Source organism: Leptonychotes weddellii, chromosome 6 (genome assembly GCF_054177405.1).
Source record: "Leptonychotes weddellii isolate Sample4059 chromosome 6, ASM5417740v2, whole genome shotgun sequence".
NCBI lineage: Eukaryota > Metazoa > Chordata > Mammalia > Carnivora > Phocidae > Leptonychotes > Leptonychotes weddellii.
Genome location: NC_138374.1, coordinates 69579664 through 69601599, shown reverse-complemented (window position 1 = coordinate 69601599; position 21936 = coordinate 69579664). Strand labels below are relative to the sequence as shown.

At 46.4% G+C, this 21936-nt stretch overlaps 1 protein-coding gene and 1 long non-coding RNA gene across 3 annotated transcripts; both read right to left on the bottom strand.

The window, feature by feature from the left end:
- Nucleotides 1–687: 687 nt before the first annotated feature.
- LOC145722237 (uncharacterized) lies at nt 688–20799 on the bottom strand. 2 transcript variants are annotated; one of them, XR_014146355.1, is made up of 4 exons: nt 19919–20799; nt 13641–13837; nt 7996–8183; nt 688–6216 (listed from the first exon to the last, which is right to left on the bottom strand). It is a non-coding gene; the product is annotated as an uncharacterized LOC145722237 (long non-coding RNA). The 2 variants fall into 2 exon arrangements; XR_014146354.1 differs by lacking the exon at nt 688–6216 and adding an exon at nt 6225–7728.
- Nucleotides 18110–19420, bottom strand: CH25H (cholesterol 25-hydroxylase). The gene has a single exon (XM_006743861.3). The coding sequence runs from the start codon at nt 19399–19401 to the stop codon at nt 18598–18600; it is 804 nt and encodes a 267-aa protein (XP_006743924.1). The 5' UTR covers nt 19402–19420; the 3' UTR covers nt 18110–18597.
- Nucleotides 20800–21936: the final 1137 nt, after the last annotated feature.

Genomic DNA, 21936 nt, shown 5'->3' with positions numbered 1-21936 from the left:
CCTTGTCAGAACACAGCTTTGCTTTCGGCTCAGAGGACCACTGCAAACTGTCTCAACCTATGTGCCAAGGAAAGAAAATACTTCCAGGCCCTTTCCATGAGAGTAGATCTTCTGTCGTGGGTGAACTTTTTCACAGCAGTACTTTGAGCAAAGCTGAGCCTTCTGGGCAGGGGAAGAGCAGTTTCCTCTTATGGCTCTATATTTATCTACCTATTCTGGCATCCATGTTTCTGTACCCAGTCTTTTCCAGATAACAGACTAGCACTGATTGGACCCTTGATACTGTTTCCGCTCCTTCCCATACAGTGACTTGCTCTCCAGAGTCTCCTCTGAGAAAATTATCTGCCTGGGAAACAAGCCAGCCACTTTACATTTCCCATCTGTTGTCATGACAATTTATAGCTGTTGTATTTCTGGTGGCGTAATAGAACATATCAGAGCTGGAAGGAAGTTAGAGATTGAGGTTCATAAATGAAAAATGTCAGAACACACACCAAGGACTAAAGAGGGAGGTGAGTTGTACAAGACTATATTTAATGGAGTAAGGGTCATGTGGATGAATAAAACCCATCATTTTTTTTTTAACTTCTACTCTAGAGGTCTTGATCACCCAGCTATATTCTATTCTGTACTTGCAGAAGATTATTTTTAAGAATCCCTGCTCACAGACGGTTCCATCTATGAAAAATTTAGTGATTCTCAAAGGAAGAAGGGGGCATTATTGGGGCAAGATGAAGTTTTGAGAATTTTAATGTTAATTAAAAGGGAGACATATGGGAACATGTGGGTGGTTCAGCTGGTTAAGCTTCAGCCTTCGGCTCAGGTCATGATCCCGGGGTCCTGGGATCGAGTCCCGCGTTGGGCTCCTTGCTCAGCGGGGAAGCCTACTTCTCCCTCTCTCTCTGCCACTCCCCCTGCTTGTGCTCTCTCTCTCTCTGACAAATAAATAAATAAAACCTTCAAAAAAGGGAGACATATGTTCCCAAAAGATTGAAAAACATTGTTTCTGTAAGAGAACTCTAAGTATCAAAAGTCTTCTTGGCAGGAATCTTCAGTTGAATGTTTTTAAGTTCTATGAATTTTGGTGTGGTGTTCCCCACTTAGCTATTTCTGAGTAAGAGCTGACAAGATTGAGGGATGATTGAGGGATGACAGACCTCATCAATAATCTGGGGATGTTTGGGCTGTAAAAGACTGATTATTCAGTATTTTGTTGAAACAACAGATACCATCACTGATCCATTCCAATGAGACATGATGTGACTAATTCACATGTCCTATAAAGACGCCACTGTTGCTCAGAACATTCTGGAGGTGGGGGGGGCGGGAAGGGAGTTCCCTTTCTAACCTGCCTTCAGAGGCTTTTGTCTGCTACATAGTATTTCAACCATCCTCTAAGGTATTAAAAAAAATTTTTTTTACCTTGAAACTGATTATGAAACCAGCATCATTTCAGATGCTATTTTTGTTTCAAAAATTACTTAATATTCTAGATTTCAGTCTTATGTGAAATGTAAGAAACGAAACAAGTGAACAAAGAAAGAAACAAACCAAAACATACTCTTAGCTACAGAGAATAAACTGGTGGTGACCTGGGGGTGGGGTGGCCGGGTGTGTGTGTGGGTGGGGGAGATGGGTGAAACAGGTGATGGGGATGAAGGAGGGCACTTGTCTTGATCAGCACTGAGTAATGTATAAAATTGTTGGATCACTATATTGCACACCTGAGACCAATATAACACTGTATGTTAACTATACTGGAATTAAAATAAAATAAAATAAAATTGATACTCTAAATACAATTATGATACAAATATCAGTTGTTATTACCATCTAAAGGTCATGCCTTTACAGTCATAATATTTAGCTACTAGGAAAATACCATATTGACAAAGGAATATGGTTTTTCCATCCTGTCCTGCTGGTAGGTTTCAATAGTCTCCTAATAAAATGGCTTTCTTGAAAGAATGTGGTTACAGAGATTCCCACTGCATTGCTGTGTCACTCTTCCCAAATTCTTTTGAACACATTCCAACTACAACTTTGGGGCCATTCCAGGGTTTGATAGAAATGTGTCAAGAGAGCAAATCTGGGCGACTGCTATAGTTGGGGTCACCTTCCCAAGGCCTCCACCTGGCAAGCCCCATGCAGGGCATGGGCTGGAAAGCCTGCAGAGGTGGAATTTCCCATTGTGGGAGCCTCTGGAGGAATAGAATGCATTGGGGCTGCCTTCGATGTTGGTGCAGGGATTCTTACTTTGCCCAGAATTCACAAAATCTAGAAGGATAGCTGTCACCTCTGAGAATACACAGTTACCTCTCATCTCCTGCATCTTTTGCCCACGGCAATCAGGGTTTCTCAAATTATAGCCTGTGAGCCATTTGTAAAAGGGCTCCTTGTTCCTACCCGAGACCTGCTGAATCAGAACCTCTAGTGTACAACCCAAAATTTATGTTGTTTGCCACTTCCTGGAGTGATTCTTAGGTACTCTAAAATTTGAAAACCACGGTTACAGGTTCTTACGACCAACTTCAAGGGAAGGTATGAACTCAACCTGGCAATATATCAGGGTACAGCTTCATTAAGCTGGAAAATTCATTAATGTTAACCAATTTTGTTCCTCGGTAGGCCTCATTTTCTCCAGGGAGGCAACTGATGAGGACATCAAGTCACAGAAGGCCCGCATGCTTTCTCCTTAAGATACTTACTTTCCTGTGCTCCCTTGGTTTTAGGTACTTTTGTCACTCAAATACAGATTTTGGAAAATACAGTGACTTATTTAACAGACTGCTGAATTCATTAGCACCTACCATGAGCCCGGTCTTATGCTTGTCACCAACCATATAGAAAGAAGTAACTTAGAATCCTTCCCATCAAGAGTTCACACCCTAATCCCCTCTTCCTTGACCTCCTCTGGCAATTGCTCAAGAACAAACACCTCATTCCCCACAATGAAATTCTAGAAATTCCCTAGTTCCCTGGGTTTTCACTGTGTTCCTTCAAGCTCTTGAAGTACCTCAGATGTTCCCCCAGAGGCTATATGGGTGACAGATCAAGTAGGCTCTGTGTGACCATCTCCCCATTCAACCATAACAGCTCCAATTGTCTCTCCTTATGTTTTTTATCGTAGCCATGTGAAATTTCAGTTAAGACAAGAAAGAAAAGTGGTAAACCGTCACCCTCGAACATTTTCAAGTATTTCAAGTATTTGTCTCCAACAAAGAGTTTCCAATGCCATATTCCACTCTCCCCTTCTTGTCTTGTTGGATGTTTCTGGTTAATCAGAGGGAGCACCTCCCATGGTGCTTACACGGTGTAAACTCTTTTCCCGCTAGCTAAGATTTGATTAAAGGTGTATACCCTAAGGGAGCTGGAGGGAGTCAGAAACACTAAAATTCAATGGAATTACTGCCATTGTATTTCACTTGGAAGACATTTTTGGAACCATGTCAAGACACACAAGGAACTTGGAAACCTCAAAACTTAACTCTCCGTCTCCTGAATTCTCTCTCTCATTCCAACCTGTCCCAGTCCGATCTCTGTGCTCAACTCCTCCTTGAGCTGTGGGTCAGCACCAGCTTCCACTGAATTAAAAGACGTATCTATTTTCTTTTTTTTTTTTTTAAGATTTTATTTATTTGACAGAGAGAGACACAGCGAGAGAGAGAACACAAGCAGGGGGAGTGGAAGAGTGAGAAGCAGGCTTCCCGCAGAACAAGGAGTCCAATGCGGGGCTCGATCCCAGGACCCTGAGATTATGACCTGAGCCAAAGTCAGATGCTTAACTGACTGAGCCACCCAGGTGCCCCAAGACGTATCTATTTTCAACGTTAATATTTACCTTTCACATCAAGAGCAGCCTACTCCAAGCTCATTCAATTATTCACAAGAACTTAGATGTTGAAAGAGAACAGGACGTCCCTCTTTGTCATCAGTTCATGATGGGCCTTAATGTATATGGGTCTATCACCATACACATTTAGACGCAAAAGACTTGGGCCCCTGCCGAAGACCACATTTGAAGACAGAAGTAGGAGAAGGAACCATGTGAGGGTGTAAGCACAGTTTTCTGAGAGGATAAAGTTATTTCCAAGTCCCTGAGGGTGAATATAGCATCATAATCTGGCAGAACGGGGCGCCTGGGTGACTCAGTTGGTTGGGCATCTGCCTTCAGCTCAGGTCAAGATCCCGGGGTCCTGGGATGGAGCCCCAAGTTGGGCTCCCTGCTCAGCGGGGAGCCTGCTTCTCCCTCTCCCTTCGCCTGCCGCTCCCCCTGCTTGTGCTCTCTCTCTGTCAAATAAATAAATAAAATCTTTAAAAAAATAATAATCTGGCTGAGTGACAATCAACAGTCAGCGCTGTTTGTGCTCTACCTCCGCTCAGTAGGTCATAGGGGGTTGTGAATACCTGCTTGGTCTTGGGGTAGTTGTTGCTGAAGCAATTCTTGACAGAGGACAGTTGGAGTTCTGCCCCTTGCTGTTTATGTTGCCTCTTGTAGATGAGGTAGAATGGGGGAGAATTACAGAAAGGGCTATTTCAGGATGAGGCAGCTTACAATGACATAGATTGATCCTGCCAGAATACTCTCTGGACTTAGCTTAAAATCACTGTGATAATTTAGAGAGGTTTTAAATGTTCTCTACATTGCCATAGTGGATCTTTTCACTAAGGAATTGAAAAAAAGCAAAGGATTTAAGTCTCCATGACCTCCAAATGGATGCAGTGGTTGCTGTGGGAATCCTGGGAAGGAAAGCTCAAACACGGTCCAGACTCTTATTTGCTTTGTGAACTTGGACATCGTGTTGGACATCTCTAGCCTTGTATTCCAGATATGTCTTTTGCAAGACATGAAGTTATCTGTCCATCCAACTTCACAAGGTTGTGATACAGATCAAAGCTCCCGACTGTGAAAGCATTCTATAAAACCCAAATACATGTAAGGGAAGTAGAATAATCTTTTTGTTACTATTCCTGAGGTCATTAAATAAAACCACTAAGTGTGCCTAGCCCAGAGCACAGACCTTGCTCAGATCTACTGAAAGTTAGTATTTCTACTGCCTCCTTTGTATGCAAACAGCATTATCGAAGCTTGGCTGCTAGGGAAAGACCTCGGTAAACCAGAGCATCTAGAAAGTGGGGCTAGAGAAAAAGGAAACACGCCCCAGTGAAAGCTATTCATGTCCTCTATCTCATCCCTAAACTCACATTTCCTCTCATGTCTAAATAAAGGCACTTCTCACAGCCTAAGGCACAGAGCAGTGTTGAGCTGCATTTTCTGGAAATGAGACATGAGGGAGTTTATTTCACAGAAGATGGCCTCTAAGACTTGGAGTGGCTGACGTACACACAAGGACATGAAGGAAATCTTCGAGGATGAACTCAAAGATAAGTCGTTTTTGCCCATGTTCTGGCATCATACCATCAAATGCAGCGAGGTGATTCAGTCGCTGTTTGGAGGGTGTCAAGCACAGAGGCACATGCAGGAGGTAAATACCCAAAGAACAGTACAAACTCAGGCACGTCCATCACCATCACGTTGAGAAAATCACACCACATGCTAAAATGTAGTGTGGTCAGGCCCCTTCAGGTCATTTACTCAGAATTTTAAAAGTATGGAAAGTACCTCCAAGAACAATTACAAGAAGGAATGCAGGGTTGAAGATGTGGTTGCAGCAAAATCTTCTCTGCTTTCTGAACAAACCCCATTAACTGCTCCGGAACCTCATCATATGTGTCTGCAGGTTGTGCACTGCGCATCTCCAGGGGGCGCTGTTCAAATTGATACCGATGAAAATGTCACTCCCTGGAGTTGTTCAGTGTACAACTGCATGGCTGTGCATGGCAGGCTCAGGAGAGCATCTCCATCATTTCAGGGATGCAGTAGAGGGGAGGTGTGTGGGAGAAAGAGGCATTGCTTAAAATTGATTTTGTATCCTGGTTCCCGTATACACTCTGGGCATTATTTTTTTTAAAGATTTTATTTATTTATTTGACAGAGAGAGACACAGGGAGAGAGGGAACAGAAGCAGAGGGAGTGGGAGAGGGAGAAGTAGGCTTCCCATGGAGCAGGGAGCCCGATGAGGGGCTCGATCTCAGGACCCTGCAATCATGACGTGAGCCAAAGACAGACACTTAACCGACAGAGCCACCCAGGCGCCCCTCACTCTGGGCATGATTATGAGCAAGTCATGTAACCACTCTGAGTCTTGATTTCCTCTGTAAAAAAGTGACAGTGAAAAAGATCCTACAAGTTTGATAGGTTAAATGAGGGCTAAATGAGACCAGGTAGATAATAGTGCCTCCCCCATGGAAGGGACTCAGAAATGACAGTTATCAGTATTGACTTGGACTGCCAAGCAGACACTGAAGGAAACAGGCTTCCTCTATTTATAAAGAGAGATAATTATAATAATAGTACCCGGTATTTAAGTAGCATTTTACATATTACTATCAAAATAGCTTTTTTTTTTCTTTGTAAGCACTATGAGTAGATCCATTTTACAGATCACTTAAATCACCTTCCCAAAGTCACCAAGTCAGGAAGTGAAAAGCCAAAACTCAAATCCCTGCTTTTGACTAAAAGGTCAATGTCCCTGGCTCTGAATGATTCAGCAGGAAACAAACGGGCTCGGGGGAAGCATTTGAAGGAGGCTCGATGAGCAAAGTAGGGTTAGCCGTTGAGCTTCTTTGGCAGTGGGTCTTATGAACTCACTGATAGCTATTTAAGATGCTTCCTTTTTCCCATCAGCCACCTTGGGACTGCTTTTGTGCAACCCAGGGAAAAGAAGACAGAGCTCAGCTCTCTCAGGCCATGCAGACACTACTAGAAGAGACGAACAGAAACGTGCAATTCAAAAGTTGGCTCCAACCTTAATTCCTTCTATTTTGCCAGCAAATGTGTGTTGTTTTCTCATCTCAATAAGAGGTGTGTGTGAGATGTGCCAAAATTGGAACCAGTTCAATTGCAACAAAAGGCCAAGTTTCCAAGGGAGGTTACGATCCCTTCCCCTGGCCTGGCCCAGAGTTGGAATCACCACTGCATACCTAAAACAACACACTCGTGAAAACCAAGGACTCTGGCATCTAACTGCTTAGGTTTTTCTCCTGCCGTGTAAAACCTCGTACGTCGAATTTCTTTTCCTCTCTAAAACTGAGATCGTGGATACTGAATACACTTCCTTTTTTTAACCACCTGAGCCACCCAGATGCCCCCTGAATACACTTTTAACAAGGGAAGGAGTTTACATAGAGAAAGCAAGTAGGAGAACGCTTGCCACAGAGTAGGTGCTCAATAAATTAGGAGTGCGTAATAATCCTAGACGTTTCTATACCTCATGTAACAGAGTTCAAAATACACGAAGCAAAAACTGATAGAACCAAGAGAAGAAATAGATACGCCTGCAAATATAAGCAGAGATTTCAAAACCCATTTTCAGTCATTAATAGAACCAGTAGAAGGAAAATAAAGATATAGGGGATAACCGAGAGTTTATGTCATTTTAACTTACCTTAATCCCAACTCCCACCCCCGAGCTCAGCGGTGGCCTTGAAGAAACAGCCCACATTCCCAGTACAGGAATCCAGATCCAGGCAGAAGAATGGACTCCATTCACAAAGAATCACGGTTGTTGGTTTTGATCAGCCTTGTGTTTTCCTTGAGGATCCGCCCCACTTACTTGCCTTTATCTAGTCTTAACTCAGAGCTCACACAGTGCTGAGCCAAATGCCCTGGGGGGGTGGAATTTGTCAATAACGTTTACAAGTAAATGTATCTGTCACTGCTGCTCAGGGAGTTCAACAAGCCATCAACTAACCAAAGCTTGGAAATCAACTCACCCAAATTAAGAAAATTAGGAAAAGAAAGATGCATTGGGGAAAAAAACTCTGAAAAGTTCCAAAATATTCCCGGGAATCTAAAGGTCATACATAAACCCAGGGCTGTATGTATGCTCAAGAAAGATGGGAAAAGGCCCTAAGCTTTCACCTCTGACTGACCTTCAGGCTCCGGGCAAGCAGGAAACGAAGATGAAGGCAGAGTTGTAAGCTGCCAGGCTGACGGTTCAAAGTGGGTCCTAACAGAGTCCGCTTGCAGTGACTGGGGTATTTGTTGCTTCCAGGCATTTCAGGCTTTGGAAAAACCACTAAACAAACTCAACAACGACAATCAGCAGGAACAACACAACCTGCAGAGGAGAAAGAGTCTCATTTATGGAGCTGCCATCCCATAATATTCGAAATGTCTGCTTTTCACAAAAATTACGAGCCATGCAAAGAAACAATCAAGTATGGCTCATTCACAGGAGGGGAAAGCAACTAAAAGACGCTGTCCCTAAGGAAACACTGTGGACTTAGTAGACAAAGACTTTATTTTTTTAAAGATTTATTTATTTATTTGAGATAGAGAAAGAGTGAGCAGGGCCTGGGGCGCAGAGGGAGAGGGAGAGAGAGAATCCCAAGCAGACCCTGAGCTAAGTGCAGAGCCTGACGCAGGGCTCCCTCTCACAACCCTGAGATCATGACCTGAGCCGAAACCCAAGAGTCAGATGCTTAACTAACTGCGCCACCCAGATGCCCCAACAAGAACTTTAAATCAACTGTCTTAAATATGCTTAAATATTTGTATATCACATATCTGATAAGGGTCTGGTGTCCAGAATATATAAAGAACTCTTACAACTCTATAACAAAAACCAAAAATAAAAGGGCAAAGGACTTTAATAGGCATTTCTTCAAAGAAGATATGCCAATGACCAGTAATCACATGAGCAAAGGCTTGACATCTTTAGTCGTTAAGGAAATACAAATCAAACCACAGCAAAAGACCGCTTTACACCCACGAGAATGGCTATAATTTTTAAAAACGAAAACAACAGATATTGGGAGAATGTGAAGAAATTGGAACACCTATGCATTTCTGGTGGGAATGAGAAAGAATGCATTTAATTTTAGAACAGTGTGGCAATTTCTCAATAAAGTGTTACCGTATGGCCCAGTAATCCCACTCCTGGTTATACCCAAGAGAAATGAAAACATATGTCCCCACAAAAAAATCTGCATGAATGTTCATAGCAGCGTTATTCACAATAGCAGCCAAAGGGGGAAACGGCCCAAATGTCAAACAACTGGTGAATGGATAGACAAAATGTAGTATATCCATACAATGAAATATTCGACAATAAAAAAGAATAGGTACTGATAGGTGCTACAACATGGATGAATCTTGAACATGTTATTTTACTTGAAAGAAGTCAGTCGAAAAAGGCCACACGTTATGTAATTCCACTCACACAGCCTCCAGCCATCACTTAGGATATACCTATTTGGTGTCCACTGGGGAAAACCACTCACAACTCCTAGACTGGTTGGCATCTAAGGGATTTCCTCCTTCCACCTGAAGTCAGAAAGATGTCACAGAACCTTTGTGGGTTTTTTTTTTTAAGAGTTTATTTATTTATTTGAGAGAGAGAGATAGCAAGAGAGAACACGAGCAGGGAGGAGAGGGAGAAGCAGGCTTCCCGCTGAGCAGGGAGCCCAATGCGGGGCTTGATCCCAGGACCCCGGGATCATGACCTGAGCCGAAGGCAGACGCTTAATGACTGAGCCACCCAGGTGCCCCAAAGACACAAATTTATTTAAAGTAAATGATGGGAAAAGATGTATTATACAAACCATAGCCATAAGAAAGTTATAGTTGTTATAATGATATCACACAAAATAGACTTTAAAACAAAAAAAATATTGCTGGAGTGAAAGAGGAGTATTTCACAATGACTAAAGGGTCAGTAGACCAGGAAGATATAAAATTATAAATATATATACACACCTAACAATAAAGTACCAAAATACACAAAGCAAAAACTGACAGAATTGAAAGGAGGAATGGAACAGGTCATGGAAATGAATTGATTAATTTCTTTTTTTTTTTTTAAAGATTTTATTTATTTATTTGACAGAGAGATACACAGCGACAGCAGGAACACAAGCAGGGGGAGTGGGAGAGGGAGAAGCAGGTTTCCCGCTGAGGAGGGAGTCCGATGCGGGGCTCGATCCCAGGACCCTGGGATCATGACCTGAGCCAAAGGCAGACGCTTAACGACTGAGCCACCCAGGCGCCCCAGAACCCTTGTGTTTTAACCATGTTATCTTTGCGTACGAGAACCACAGTGACATCTCAACAAGTAAGGAGAGACATTTCATGGCAAGTCACGAAATGCAAAGGCAGGACCTATAGCGGGCTTAACACCCAGAACGTGGCGTATGGACCCCTCAGGAACCCAAGCAGCTGGCTGCTCTCTCTACTCTCCTTCCCCTCACTCTCTTTCCAGGGATGTGTGCATCTCATCTCTCCTCCCTGAAAATCTGCTCATCCTTCCTTTGTTCTGTAGACGAGCTTCCGATGCATCGCCATTCACAGGGCACGAGATGGTAGCCCAAAATGGTCATCTCGACCCCCTTGTTTACATATTGTAAATTCCTGGGAGAGTCTATTTATTCCTCTGTGAAAAAGATTTCCGACCCAGGTCCAGAAAGCTGTGGCCACAATAGACAGATCATATAGTACAACATGGCTACAGGACTCTAACCTGGCTGTGTACATGATGGGGGGGGAGGGGAGGTCCTCAGAGAAAGGGGTCCCAATTTTGTAGGCTCTCAAGTAGGTCTTCTTCCTTGTGAGGGTGTCTGTTTCCGATAGGTCAGGAGTACAGATGGGCAAAAGATAGATCTTAGACTCTGTGTAGGTGTGTGTGTACTTATGATGCTATCATGATGTCCCCTGCCATATTTTTCTCATGGTGAATTGGCTCCAAAGCTAAAATTCATAAATGATTAATCATCATTGATGTGATCATCATTATTTTTCAGTATAATTGAGGTATAATAAACTACATATATTTAAAGTATACAATTTGATAAATTTCAACATATCTTTATATACACCCATGAAACCAGTACTACAATCAAGATAGTGAACATAACCGTCTTCCCTAAAAGTTTCCTCGTGCCCCATGGTGATGCATCTTTGAGGCCCACTCCCTCCCCTAAACAACTACTGACCCACTGTCTGTCACAATGGATTCACTTGCTTTTCCTGAAGTTCTATGTAAATAGAACCATAGAGGACAAACTCTTTTTGTCTGGCTTCCCTTACTTATCGTAATTGTTGTAAGATTCATCCTTGTTGTTGCATGTACAAATAGTCTCATTCCTCGTTGCTGAGTTCATTGTACTCCATGATATGGATGCTTTCTTAAACATTCTCTAAACAGAGATTATCAGGGTTCGCAGGGACATAATAAAAGTTCACACCAATTACCCGCAAAAGTATATGGCGGGATAGATTTTAGCCAAGTGCGGAATAAACATCTCACTCAAGTTGCTAAAAGTCAGCAGAGCTGATTATGTTGTGTTTATGCGAGTGATTAACAAAGATTATGGATTGCAACAATTTCTAGGCAGTGTAAGCACGTTTCTGCTACTGGGCAGGAGGCTCTGAGGATGCGAGGGTGGGAGGGAATCCGCAGGGAGGCACCAGGGGGAGCACAGATCTTAGTTCTAGCCCAGCTGTGTGACCCAGGAGAAGTCACTTCCCATGCCTGAGCCTCAGTTTCCTTATTCACCAAATAGGGAAACTGGACAGTGTCGTCTCAGTCTTAGCATTTGTACAATCTCCTTGGCTTGACAGTGTCAGCTCGTGAGCTATCTTCCCTCGGCTCCGCTGGATCTCATCAAACCCATTGCCAGGGATGAGCCCTCTTGTCCGCTTCACTGGGAACTCAAAGTGCCTGGTAGGGGGTAAGTTTTTTTCCACTTAGTGTCCAAATACATGAGGCTTCTTTCAAAAGCCCTGAGCTCCCAAATTCTAGTTCTGTAGCCAGCTGCAGCTCTTGGCTTGGCATTCATCCTTGGCACGGAGAGAAAGAAGAGCCCTCTTCTGGAGCGTCTCAGCCCGGGGTTCCTTCTGCAAGCTCGCTGCCCAGGGGCCAGCTTCCTCTGTCTCTGGTCACTCTGAAGTGCCCTCCCCTCCTGTATTCTCCTGAGATTTAGCAGGGAGGCAAGAACCAGGGCTTAGAGAGGAGAGGATTTCAAGGAAGGGAGGTCGGCATGAGCCCTCGAGGCAGGGCTGATGGAGAAAGCGGTGATGCAGGATCGCTGTGGCAGAGATGGATGGAGACAGGAGCCACATCACCTCAGCACCTTCCAGACATGCCCAAGGTCCACGTCATCACACGGTGCACGCGGAGCATCCACTCCTCCCTTAGCAACCTACTGCTCTGTCTCCTTAGGTCTCCACAGCAGCCTGAGGACCAAGGCAACCCACTTCCCGTTTACCCCCAACCTCCACCCATTTCATAGAGAGGGAAACTGATGTCCCAAGGGACTCAATGGTTTCCCGAAAAATGGAAAAACAGGGAGCTCAGCCACAGTCTGTTCGGGCTTCAAACCCCAAAGCCTGCATGCCAGAGACACTGACTGAGCACCTGCCAAGGAATCAAAGATCTGTAAGATGTGGCCTCTTCTTTCAGACACCTCTCTCTCCAGTAGCAAAGGCAGAGAGTGGAGTTTCCAAAAGAGGGGCCAAGGAAGGGCTGTAGGCATGAGGAGAGGGGGCAAGGAGGCTCCCAGCTGCAGGGAGCGAGGAGAACTTTGCTTTTCCTCCGTCCTGCCCTTTCTGCCAGCCCGGCAAGCAAGCTGCCCATAGAAGCTGGGGAAGACAGACAACTTAAGTTTCTCTTCTTGTTTTGAGTCGTGATCAAAAAGTACAGAAAAAGGAAATAAGCAAAAGATATTTAGAGGGAGGAAATGCCCTTGGGCTTTTGTCTAAAAATTTCTGTTCACACTAACTTGCACTTTTTTTTTTTTTTTACTTTCATAAACCCTTTAATGCATCCTAGCTGAAAAAGAGACTGAGAGACAGTGAATGACTGGCTTTCTGGTCTGGTAACCCAAAGAAGGGTTAACTTTGATTATACCTGCAATGGAAATGAGTTCACGGAGTGGGGATGGAAGTTACTCTACTTCACACTGTTCTCAAGTGTTTGAAATTTTTCCACGAGCTTGTGCTGTTTTTCTGACAAAAGAGAGATCCATTTCTTCCTCTCTACTTTACCTGCACTTGTTTGGGAACAAGCTTATTATATCCTGTCTGCAATCATAATGCTTTTTGAACAGCTTGTAACAAAAGAGCTACGACTCACAGAGTTCTTGCTCGATGGGAAGCAGGGTGCTAAGTTCTCTAAACATCTTCCTTATTGCTCACAATTCTACCACCCTCGTTTTCCAGATGAGAAAACTGAGTCGTAGGTTTGGTAACTGGTTTACACTCACAGAGTGCCTAAGCCAGGGAGCCAGGATTGGAGTTGAGCAGAACTTGGAACGGTCCCCTTGCTGGAACCAGGACAGCACCATTGTCCTCTGCTGCCAGTTACCTTTTTCCACCATTTCTAATCACATCACTCCTTGGCTTAAAATCTGTGGCGCCCCCCGCCCGCCGCCACCCTAAGGAATAGGCTGCCTGGAGAATACAACCCGAGCTTCTCCGAATATCATTTCCAATTTTCGATTCATTCATCTATGTACACCTTATAAATTAGCAAATAAGAGCAAGCCCTAACATTGGCTTCGAAGCAATTTTTACATACCGTCTTCCAAACCCCCTGTGCAGAGGCAGGTGAGCAAACAGTGCTGAGCGGGTACGGTGGTTTGTCAAGTGGCAAGACATTCCTTCCTCATTCTCAGAGAGCGCTGTGCTTCCTTCCTTGTTTTCCAGCAGCCAAGTTCCTTTATTCCTCTCTGCCCTACAGCGTTGTTGCTTCTGCCGGGACGCCCTTCACCCTGCCTGGTGAACACACACAAATCCTTCTTGGTTTCTTCTTTTAAAAAAAAAAAAATTATTTCTTTATTTGAGAGAGAGAGAGAGAAAGCACGAACAGGGGGTGGGGGAAGAGGAAGAAGCAGACTCCCCACTGAGCAGGGAGCCTGATGCAGGACTCGATCCCAGGACCCTGGGATCATGACCTGAGCCAAAGGCAGACACTTAATCGACTGAGTCACCCAGGCGCCCAAATCATTCTTTTTTTTTTTAAGATTTTTATTTATTTATTGAGAGAGAGAGAGAGCATGAGAGAGAGGAGGGTCAGAGAGAGAAGCAGACCCCCCGCTGAGCAGGGAGCCCGATGCGGGACTCGATCCAGGGACTCCAGGATCATGACCTGAGCCGAAGGCAGTCGCTTAACCAACTGAGCCACCCAGGCGCCCACGTCCAAATCATTCTTGATTTCTGTTGCTCAAATGACCCACCTTTCCTGGGGCTCTCTTAACTACCTGTGAATACCCACCATTGGAGCACTGACTACATTAAGTTAGATGCATTTGCTTGCCTGATGGTCTTTCTTGGCAGACTGGGACCTCCTCTAGAGCAGAGATTATGTGTTGTGAGCATGACCTTAGTTAAGAAGCCAGGATGGACTAGTGGTGGATATGGAACCAATGAAGAAAGACAGGATTGATGGCAAAGCTGTGTTTCTACTGCTTCCAGGATTCATGCAACACTGAACCAGCATTTATCAAGAACGAGTGTAGTACTAAGGGCAAAGATAAATGGTAAGCAGGACAGAAATGGTAGTGTGAGGGGGTGCCTGGGTGGCTCAGTAGGTTAAATGTCGGACTCTTGGTTCTGGTTCCAGTTGTGATCTCATGGGTCGTGAGATCAAGCCATGAAATGGTAGTGTGTGTGTGTGTGTGTGTGTGTGTGTATGTGTGTGTAGAGAGACAGAGAGGAGGGAATATATATCTATACTGTGTGTATATATATAATGTGTTTATATAACATATAGATATGTGTATGTGTGTATACATATATATATATGGGTATGCGTCTGTGTGTGTGTATATAGTGTGTGTGCAAATGCGCACCTGTGGGCATAGAACAGCGTGCAGACCTACAGTTTGTGCGTAGCATGTACACATACATAGTGTGTATGTGTACATATACATCATACATTGTGTGTGCGCGGTGGAATGCAATGCAAGCAGCCATCTCCAGATTTGCATTAGAAGCTGCTACAAAGGACATTCATCACACATAGTATAGATACTTTTTAACGAGAAGAGAAACACCCTGAGGCTGGCCTCCCTGCTGAGCAAAGTGTGGAGCCACCAAGGAAGGTGGAGACTTAGGAAGGAAAGCAATTTGGAGAAACCTCATTAAAACCAAGCAAGAGTGAAGAGACTGGTTAGCAAAAACAATTACCTTTAAAAAGAAAAAAGCCAGGAAGATGGAAAACCCAGGAGAAGAAATCACTGGACTCGATCATTGGGAAGATAGCAGTGAACCAGAAGTGGATGCTTCAGGAAGAGGCAGGGGTGGGATGTCTCAGAGGTGAGGAAGTAGAATCAGACAAACACCGACTTCTCTCTTTCCAACACTTTAGCCTTGAAAGGACAAGGGAAGCAGCGTCCACAGTAAGGCAGGATCAAAAATCAAAACCCGGGCTTTATTTGGTCCCCGGGGAGGTGAAGAGCTCAAGGGTGTGGATGGGAGGCCCCGGTACCACAGGGCAGTCCCGGTGCTCACATCCTGGAGCCCCCACCTCCACAAACAAATGCACCCACCTCCACAAACAAACGCAGCTGAGACCCCGACCCAGCTGGCCCTGCACGAGTGGTAACTCAGAGTCTCCCACAGGGACTCCGTGACCTAGGTTCTGGGATGATCCACGTGTCACAGATGAGGAAGCCAAGGCAGAGAGGCTAAGTCACTTGTCCAGAGTCACACAGCTAGTTAAGGCCCAGAGTCAGGCTTCCCCCAGGGCAGTCTGGCTGTATGTTCCCACCGATGTGCAGTGATGGAGACAGAAAACAGAGACCTTGCCTTGCATCATGCTTTCCCCAGGCCTGCTTATACTGGCTTTGAATCCAGGGACATCCACATCCAAGTAATGGGCCAGTGGGCGGGGCGGGGGGAGGCGGTGTCTGAGGGCAGTGGCTGGGGAGGAATAGCAGACAGAGGCCATTGGTTGGTGTTGCAGGGCAATTGTGGAGAGTTTCACAAGCGTCCAAAGATCTGAGTTCGAGGACTGGCTCCAATGTCTAGTGTTCTAATAATCAGGAGTGAGTCAGCAAGTCACTTAACCTGTGCAGGTACCAATTCTCCATCCGTAACACGGGACGGTCATCATAATGGTAATAATAGCAACCATCCTACCTCCCTTCGAATGTAAGGAGCAAGTGAAACAATGTGAGAGTGTGAACGTGAACGCAAAAGTGAAGTATTTCACTCTTATTATTACGAGGCTTTTCAACTATCTGAAAAACTGCCCATCCTCTCCTCTCCCCTACCTCGCCTGCCAAGGTATTAAAAACTGATAAAACATCCATTGAGAGAAAGTGTTTCCAGACCCAAATAATTTCCACGGGTACAATTTGCCCGAAATGCAAAATTTCCTTATACAGTGAGGCTACATGAGACATTTTACAAAGTCTTTGAGTGAGCTGTGATAAATTGTCATTATCTCAGATTTGCAGGCAGTTTGGGGGGGCGGTGCCCAGAGCTGCTCAAAACAACTGATAGTTGTACCATGTACTTCACGCCTGCCCGTCCCTTCCTCTCTGTTTTCTCTGCACAGTATGATGCTCATCCCACTCCAAGGCAGCACGTTCCTCTTACCTCTGACGGCCTGTTTGCACGGACCTCACTTTTATGCATCAGTATAATCCTTAAGACCCGGTGTGGAGCCTCTGCAGACAGAGGAGGAAGTAGCTTTGGTGAAGAAGCCCAAAGAGCACATGTTTTGGGAGGGAACGAGAGAAAATCAGCAGAGCAGCAGGGCATTCCGACTGCAACTTTGCCAAAGATTGGGAAAGCATGCACACACTTCCCAGCAATCTCATTTGGCAGGTTGTGGAAACCAGATCTTTAGATGGATGCTTCACCTTTAAACAGGACAGTTTGGTTCATGTATAATGAGCCTAGAATTACATGCAAAGTTGCCATTCTTTATACTTTTCTGTCTGAATTGTTTTGATGTTTTACTTTCCCCTATATAACCCTGTTCCAAAGAGAAAATGAAAACAATTAGGTAGCAGCCGCTTGGGATGAGGTACATGATGGGTAACAGGTGTGTGGTCGGTCATAGGGACATTTACTGTGGCAAGTAATCTGGGAGAACATCTGGAACACAATCCCCTTTTACAGATGAGGAACCAGGGACCTGGGGCCAAATTTCACTTTTTCTCTCTTTGACAAAGGAGTATGTATTTTGCGTGTATGTCTTTACTTAAGAAAAGCGAATACCCCGGGGCACTTGGGTGGCTCAGTCGTTAAGCCTCTGCCTTCGGCTCAGGTCGTGATCCCAGGGTCCTGGGATCGAGCCCCACATCGGGCTCCCTGCTCGGCAGGAAGCCTGCTTCTCCCTCTCCCACTCCCCCTGCTTGTGTTCCCTCTCTCACTGTGTCTCTCTCTGGCAAATAAATAAATAAAATCTTAAAAAAAAAAGAAAAAGAAAAGCGAATACCCCAAAATCCCCAGTTGCAGAGCTGTGTGTATGATGGTCACTTACTCTAGATGGATTCATAAAAAAAGGAGGGCTGACTCAGAATCTCCTTCTATATCTATCAGCCCTTCTCATGCACAGACTTGACTCGCCAGTTTTGCAAAGCAAGGCACTCCACTAATTCTATTCATTCCCCAACACCACTGTCCTCCAAATAATCAAATGGTTGGGCAGGGTTGATCTCTCTAAAACTTGAAAGGGTATTTCTTTGAGTTGCTTGCTATGCAGAAATCAGCTGAAAACTATTCAGAACAATAGTGGTTTCCCTCTGTGCAATGACTAGACCCAAACAGACAAATTGACCCCTTCTCCTGCCTCCGCCTGCCTACAAATCCCCCACAAAACACCCCACCACCAGATCCCTCTCCTTCTAGGGCTGATGGAGGCTCTGAAAGACACCTGCCGGCCCAGCTCCCTCTTCCCGTTTTAGTATCAGTCAGTCTAAATGCCAATGAAACAGTAGCTGGTACTGGTTTGGTTTATGTTCTGTTCTTTCTTTTTTTAAAAAAATACAAATAACATTTCTTTCAATATAAATATACAGTTACATGAAAAAATAGAAAGAAGCACAACAATCGTGATCGCTATCCAGCAGGAACATGTTTTTTTGCTAATAGAGTCAGAGATCACATTCTCCATAAGAACACGTTATTTTAGCCTATTTCTAGGACACTTTCAAACATAAGACCTTCCTTGTCCGACAGTCAAATCCTCTTTGAGATGGTTTAACTATGCCAGTGATGAGTGTCTAACATATCCAGGAATCAAGGCTACTGAAGTGAGCTAGAATCTGACTCCAAGAATACAACTGTCAATACACAGAAACGATATAAATCACTTCACCAGACTGTGAAAATACATCCGATTTTAAATCTCCAACAGGTAATCAATTACTTACAAAAACAAAACAAGACACAACAGCTCAGGTGTGTTTCTCCTGATTGAAGTTGAAGTGCCCTGCGGCAGTCCTGGGTTCCGGGGTGGCGGGGGCGTGGGGAAGGGGGCGCCCCCCTCCGCCACCCCAGCCCGGCTGGGAGGCTGCCAGTCACTTGGAGCGAAGAGTGCCCAGGATTCTGTCCCAGTGCGTGAAGTAAGGGGCAAAGTTGCAGTGGAACTGCGAGTGGTGCAGGTCGTGGTGCGTGACGCCGCCGTACCACCCGAAGGGTACCAGTCTGTGCGTGGACCAGGGGAAGTCGTAGCCGGAGTGGTCCTCCACCGACAGCCAGATGTTGAGCACGCGGAACACCAGGACGGTGAGCGGATGGCACTGCAGCAGCGTGACGTTCACCGCGTCGAAGAAGCCCAGGGAGAACAGCTCCCAGGCGCTCATGTACTGCGTGGCCAGCGCGAACGAGGCCGAGTTGCGGTGGTGCATCTTGTGGAAGGTGCGGTAAAGCCACGGCACCTTGTGATGGAGCACGTGCCACGCGAAGAACTCCGCGTCGAAGAGGAGCAGGCAGCCCAGGACGTGGCCCGCCAGCTGCAGCAGCTCGGGGGCTTCGCGGGGCCAGGGGGCCGGGCCGCGGGCCCAGGACAGCAGCGTCAAGGGGAGCACGAACACGGCGTGCTGGTAGAGGGTCTGCCCCAAGCAGGGCAGCATCTGCCGCGTCGTCGGCGAGAAGTCCGGGTGGATCTTGTAGCGCCGCAGCGCGGGCACCCAGCGGCTCAGCACGTCGAGCACCACGAAGGGCAGGCAGAAGCCCACGTACGTGCTGATGGAAAAGAGGACCGCGAACAGGGGCGACTGCGTGAGCGCGTCCTGGGCGCGCAGCTGGTCCCAGAGCGGCTGCAGGACCAGCTGGTCCGAGCTGCGGAGGATGTGGCGCTCGGACGTGTTGCCGCAGCTCATGGTGAGGCTGTGCCGGGACCGCTCGGGTCCCAGCGACTTTTCTTAGCGCCGCGGCCCCGCCCCGAGTGATGTTAGCCGCCTCCTCTCTCTCTCCCATTCCCGGCCGGGCCGAGCTTGCAGAAATAAACAGCCCCACAGAGAGCCGCGCTCCGTTGCCAAAATGTACATCTACGGGGGCGCTGAATCGGCTTTTCTATGCGCAGTATGCAATGTTACTAACTTTTTACGTGCACGCAGATTTATGTTCCGATTTTTTTTTCAACTGCTGTACCGTGTACGCGCGATACAATGCGCAGATCTTCAGTGCAGTGTCTACAAATTTTGACAGCTTAATTCCTCTGCCACCATCGCACCCAAACAAGATAAGAGAATGTTTCCGCCACCACGGTAAAGAGCTCCTTCTCAGTCGGTGCGCAATCGCTTGTATTTTTTAAACGCATACATATAATTGCGTCTATGTGCTTTCCTAAAGAGGCAACCATCACTGCATTTTTTAAAACTTTTTAAAGCGACGTACCTTCTGTATTTCCGATCTTTTCTGTCGGCACACCTCCTATCGATCTAAGTAGATGCGAGCTGCACACCGACCTTCCCGCAGGGGGAACCGCGGGGCGGCCGGGCGCGCGCTGCGGCGATCGGCGCAGGAAGTCGGAGCGGACGGCGGGCGGGACCCGAACCTCTCCGGTTCCAGCGTCTCGGAGCGCAGCTCTGGCCGCCGGCTCGCCGCAGGGTCCCGGTCCCACTGCGCGCGGACTCCCCCCGCGGGATCCGCACACCCGGGCGGCCGCTCGTTTCTTTTCGCCGCGGCGCGCGCGGAGCCCAGACCAGCGACCCCGACGAGGAAGCACGGCGACAGGGCGGGGACCGCGGCTGGGAGGCTTCAATTAAAAAAAAAAAAGTGCTGGGTTTTAACATCCAGAGCCTGCCCAGATCTGGCTACAAAGCCGCTCCGTCTCAATTTGGGATGGAAGCAATGAAAGCAGTAAACCACCCCCCTTGTTCCTCAACGGAGCATCCGTGCATCCGTGCGCGGGACGCAGTGCACTGAGCGGAGGAGGACGCGCCTACCCTGCCCTCCTCTCGGCGGGCTTCGCGGGGCCAGCCTGCCGCTGGTCCTCAACCCGCGTTCCCCCGACCACCCCTGGAGCCCAGAGCCCGACTGCGCGGCACGCCGCCCCCCCCCCGACCTCTGCGGCTCTCGGGGGACCGAGCGGGAGGAGGTGGGTACTGGGCGAGCTCGGGGGCCACCGGGGACCCGCGTAGAAAACCACCTCCGCCTTTGACCCGGGTGGCTGCCACGCACACAAGAGTCCCCTAGAGGATAGAAGTTGAGGACGAACACTTTGAAGGCGGGACCACTCGGAACTAATTGTAGCTTTGCCTCCTGTGTCTGTGAGGTTGGGGTACGGCGCTTCGCTCCCCGGAGGCTTTGCATTTTTCTTGTCCACCTCCCACCCCCGCCAAAGGAAAATAAGAGTAGCCATCGCATGAGGTTATTTCAAGCATTAAAATGGGAAAACAACAACAACAAAAATAATACTATAACGTCTGCCAGGCATTAGCTAAGTGTTTCATTTGAAGGGATTTCGTTCGGGGCTGGGAACCCCCAGCTGCCGAGAAGAGGCATCGCTGATAGTGCTGTGGCCCTTACGGAAGCAAAAGCAGAGGGCTTGGCACACAGCAAACTTGCAAAGTAAGACGCATATTATTTTAAGTTTGTGCTCCACATTTCACCTAAAGAACGGAGGAAGTTTACAATTAAAATCAAATAAAATCGTGTAAGGAGAAATGAAAGACGTAAAGCCACATATTAGGAGGACCAGTATCTGGACCTAGAAATATGACAATATATAGGGTATATACGTATGATATGTCATAAGCCAGTTCCTAATATTTAATGATATATTAATATCTAATAATGTATCGGATGTTATACACACGCCCTGTAACAAACCAGTTCATAATTCAGAACCGCTAGCTGGCGTTTGTCCCTGAACCACCGCTGATGGAATACACATACTCCCTAGATGCCCATTCTCTGGGGCCTCCAGCCTCTGGCCATACTGCAGCTTTGATTTCTTTAAAACTTCAGTGTGCTAAGAATATTATGATATTCTGCTTGTGTATTGATGAGACAAAGGTTCAGAAACAGCTCCGAGTTTCTTGACAGGCAATGCAAACATGGAAAGAGGGTGGATTTTCTAATTGCTTGGATATCTGGATGGTAGAAGAGCTGGGTACGATGCAGGCCCCTGGCCTCCCTTGCTGGTGAATTTCTAGCACATAGACAACCTGACGCTTCTAGGCTCCTCTTCAATCTTCCCCTCCTCCAAGGCTCTTTCCAATTCACCTTTAGGGCAACCCAGGAACTTCTTCCTTTCCCATTCCTGGTAGACAAGACTTGCCCTTGAACTTTGCATGGCTCCAGCAGCATCTCAGAGAGAAGAGGAAGGGCTTGGTCTCCTTCCGCTCTTGGACCCCTCAGTGCTCCAAAGGGACTGTCAGAGCTCACTTTCTCAGACTTACAAATGAATT

What these genes read in the sequence shown, in the direction of transcription:
- CH25H (XM_006743861.3), bottom strand. Translation starts at nt 19,401, where the DNA reads ATGAGCTGCGGCAACACGTCCGAGCGCCACATCCTCCGCAGCTCGGAC.